Below are 4,267 nucleotides of genomic sequence, written 5' to 3' on the forward strand. Positions count from 1 at the left end.
ACTAGTTGTTTAATAAATGATCAATAATACCAAGTATATATATAAGTGTTACTAAATCCCCTATAACACTTAGGTAGGAAAATATGCTAAGGTCTTGAATAATAACATACCCAAACCCCAATGTTGACTTCAGGGGGAGTGTTGACTTTAGGAGGAGTGTTGACTTCAAGGAAGGTGTCTTTGAGAAATATTTTTACAAAATATTTTTATAAAAATATTTGAAAATCTATAAATTCGAAAATATTTTGAAAAACCCTCTCACACTTTATTTGAAAAATATTCTTAAAATACTTTCAAAAATTTTTTTAATCATTTTGAAAACTATTTTACAAATTACTTTCCAAACTTGTTTTATAAAAAAAACACTCTATAATTTTCAAAAATTGCTTTGAATTGCGTTTTTTTTTATTTTTTTGTTACTTACTAAACATTTTAAAACTTAAGTTGGCAAGCTCCTCTTAAAAGGTTTTTGTGCACAATCAATTTTAAATTTTTTTTTGGAAATATTTTGAAAACGCACCTTCAAACATTGTGTTCTTTTAATTTGGATCAACCCCCTACACACATATGAAGTTTTACTTGTGGTTAACAAGAAATCCTAAGAATATGTCAAGTTAATAGGCAGCCCTGATTTAAAGACTAAAAGTAATCTTTAAAAATTACTTTTGAGAATCTTTGAAACTAAGCTTTTATATATATATATATATATTCATATTTTTTTTTTCAAAATTTTCTTTACTTTATAATTTTTGTGAAAACACATTGAAAAATATTTTTGCACTTTCAAAAGTTATTAATTGCGAAAACTCATTTTTGTCACTTAGAAACTTTATTTAAAATTTTGACAAAATTATTTAGAAGAATTTTGTAAAAGATATAATTCAAAAAGTCTTTTCAACAGTTTTATGAGTTTTTTTTTCAAAACTCAACAAATGGTTTACTAAAGTTTTCTTGACTTGAGAAAATTTTTTCTTCAACCATTTTAAAATATACTTTGAAAGATATTTTTGCAAACCCTTTAAAAAGTTTTTTAACCATTGTTGGTGCTAAACTTAATAGAAACTAACCTTAAGTTTATATCCTTTTGATGTATGTCAAAAGGGGAGAGTGATGTCTTAAGTTAAAAAAATTATCTAAATCTCAATTTTTTTTTCAAATTTCTCAACTCTTGAGAATTAACCCTTAAAGACCCAAGCCTAACTTAAGAAAATTGTCAAACATCAAAAAGGGGGAGATTGTTGGTGCAATCGACCTATAGGGTTTTGATGTTTGATAATATGACCAAGGGTTGACCCAAACATGACCTGCTGTTTGGGAGAGAGAAGTCTAGTCAAGAACAGATGACTAGCAAAGGTAAGTCCTAACCAAAGGTTAGGCAAAGTGGAAGTCTTGGTGAGTGAAATCGAGCCCTAGTAAGTGAAGCTAGGTGGTGGAAGTCCCGGTGAGTGGAGCGGAGCCCTAGTGAGTGAAGCTAGGTGGTGGAAGTCTCGATGAGGCCCTAGTGAGTGAAGTTAGGTAGAGGAAGTCCTGGTGAGTGAAGTCAGGCCCTAGTGAGTGAAGTTAGGTGGAGAAAGTCCTCGTGAGTGAAGTCAGACAATGGAAGTCCTAGTGAGTGAAGCTAGGCAACCCTAGGAGGTAACCCTAGGTCATATTTCTTGTATAAAACACAAATTATGTATGGAAAATCCCTAGGTTTGAGACTCAAATTCGTCTCCAAACCATTTGGCACACTCCATGGCTCCTCTAGACTCCCAAGTAGTACCCACCTGAGATCTATTTGCCATGGGTCCCAAATTAACTCTTTGAGCTCCCCTCAGAGCCCTTAGCCTTAGCCATCTCCCTAGGTAACTCATTCACAATCGCTAGGCCACATCGGTGCACCTCCGGTGACACTTGACCTCCGGTGAAACCTTTTTCGTGAGTGGCAGCAAAGGGGGTGGTTGGTTGGAGCTTTGCTTGCAATAACGTGGATGGTCGGCGACACAAGAAGGCAGCAAGAAAGGTTGACTACAGCAATCCTTGCTGCAAAAGGGTGAAAAAGAAACAAGGAGTTGCATGTGAAAATTACGATGTTGAGAAGAAATCTGGTGCAACGAGGAAGAAACGAAGGATCATGGAATTATGATACATGTAGAAATTAATAGGTAGAGGAAAGAAATAATATAAACCTTTTTGATTTTTTTTTTCTAAAGATAATAAATTTATTTATACAAATTATTCAAAATAATAATAGAAAGATTAAATAAAACATACAATTAAAATAATTATAAATATGATAATATAATAGATTCGAAAATATTAATTTTTTTATATGCCAAATATAACCAAATATAATAAATTTTAATTATTTGAAATCAATTAAAAATTATTTTCATTATTTTTATTATAGTTCTCTTTGTTACATTGATAGCAAAGCAATGTTGAGCTGCATGCAATATGCAATATGCAATATGCAATATGCAATTCGCAAGTTGTAATATTAATTCCAACAAAATGCAGAGGCGTCCTAGCTAGTCCAGCAGCATCGGGTTCAGCCGCGGGACCGGCACGCACACCAAGTGTTTGTTCCTAACAAGCGTCACGCTCAATCCTTCAGCCATGTCCACCTTCCCCCCATCCTCCGACTCCCAATCGAAGCACTGTAGCATCGCCGCCAGCGCACACGGTACGAAATGCAGCGCCAGAGACGCCCCCGGACAAAGTCTGCGTCCGCTTCCGAAGGGAATCAGCTCGAAGTGCTGCCCCCTGACGTCCAATTTCTGTCCGGGCTCCTCCAGGAACCTCTCTGGCCGGAACTCAAATGGCTCCGGCCATTGCTCCGGGTCCCTTCCATTGGCCCAGACGTTGACGAAGACCGTCGTGTTTGCCGGAACATCGTATCCTTTGATCTTGGTGTCCCTAGTGGACCGCCGAGGGATCAAAGGACCAGAGGGATGCAACCGCATTGTTTCCTTGATGATGGCCTGCATGTACGGGAGGTTGGCCACGTCGGACTCCTGCACCAGTCTTTTCTTGCCGACCACCGCTTCGATCTCATCTTGTGCCTTGCGCAGGATGTCCGGGTGGTTGATGAGTTCCGCCAGTCCCCACTCCAAGGTGAGGGCCGAAGTGTCGGTGCCGGCGACGAAGATATCCATCACGAAGGCTTTTATATGTTCCCTACTCAATCTCACTTCTGCACTGGAATCATCTGCGATGTCAATCAATATATCCAGCAAATCCTTGATTCCACCGCTCTTTTTTTTCCTCGCCTCCTCTTTTTCCTTCATGATCCTCTCCATCATCGCATCGTACCTTTGGCGGACGTCCTTCGACCTCTTATCGAACCCCTGCAAGTCCCAATTCTTGCATATTCCAATAAAATCTGCCATATTGAACTTACCCACCAACTCCGCCACTCCCTCCACGATCTTCCTCATCTCCATCGCCTCCCCGTCCGACCCGCAGCATCGGTGGCCCGTGGTCATCCGGGATATCACATTGTTGGTGAGATTTAACACTTCGCTGCCCATGTTGATGCTGGTTCTTCCAACCTTGCATCTGTCGTACAAGGACCGAACGAGCGAGACCACCTCTTCAGTCCGGATGGGGAGGAGCTGGTCGATCGTCCGTCCTCCCAGGAGCTCCGACATGCACAGTTTCTTCAAGAACCTCCAGTGAGGACCGTAGGGCGCGAAGACGAAGCCGGAGCAGTCGTAGGCGATGTAACTGGAGACCCTAAACTGAGGGCGGTCCGACCAAGCCGTCTCCTGCGTTCTCATAATCTCTTTGATCATGGAAGAGGAGGAGACCACGATGCAGGGGACAGAACCGAGGCGGAGGCCGATCAGGCCACCGTAGCGCTTAGAGAGCTTATGGAACGATTGGTGGGGGATCGGTCTGAGGTGATGGAGGTGGCCAATTATCGGAAGGGCGATTGGACCCGGCGGGAGGCGGAGAGCTGGCCGCCGGCGCCGCCATGTGATCAGGATTAAGATTGGAAATACGATCACGAGGATGGGGATGGCGAGTGACTGGAGGTCTGCTGCCGCCATTTCCTTGGATGATATGCTCTGCGACAAAAGCAGGGGCGTGCTAAATGGGTATATATACATTTAATTAATATTGTAATATCTTATCCGGAAAACCCAAAAACAAAAACAAAATCATTAACTATTAGTACAATTAGCCAAAATATGAAATGATAAATGAATATTTTTTTATAATTAATTTTTTAAGCTAATAAATTGCATATCTTTAATTAAAAATATAGAATTTATTAATATCT

At 40.3% G+C, this 4,267-nt stretch overlaps 1 protein-coding gene across 1 annotated transcript; it reads right to left on the reverse strand.

The window, feature by feature from the left end:
* Positions 1-2,510: 2,510 nt before the first annotated feature.
* LOC121986536 (3,9-dihydroxypterocarpan 6A-monooxygenase-like) lies at positions 2,511-4,034 on the reverse strand. The gene has a single exon (XM_042540502.1). It carries the CDS (start codon positions 4,032-4,034, stop codon positions 2,511-2,513), a length of 1,524 nt encoding a protein of 507 aa, XP_042396436.1.
* Positions 4,035-4,267: the final 233 nt, after the last annotated feature.

This window comes from Zingiber officinale, chromosome 5B (assembly GCF_018446385.1).
Source record: "Zingiber officinale cultivar Zhangliang chromosome 5B, Zo_v1.1, whole genome shotgun sequence".
NCBI lineage: Eukaryota > Viridiplantae > Streptophyta > Magnoliopsida > Zingiberales > Zingiberaceae > Zingiber > Zingiber officinale.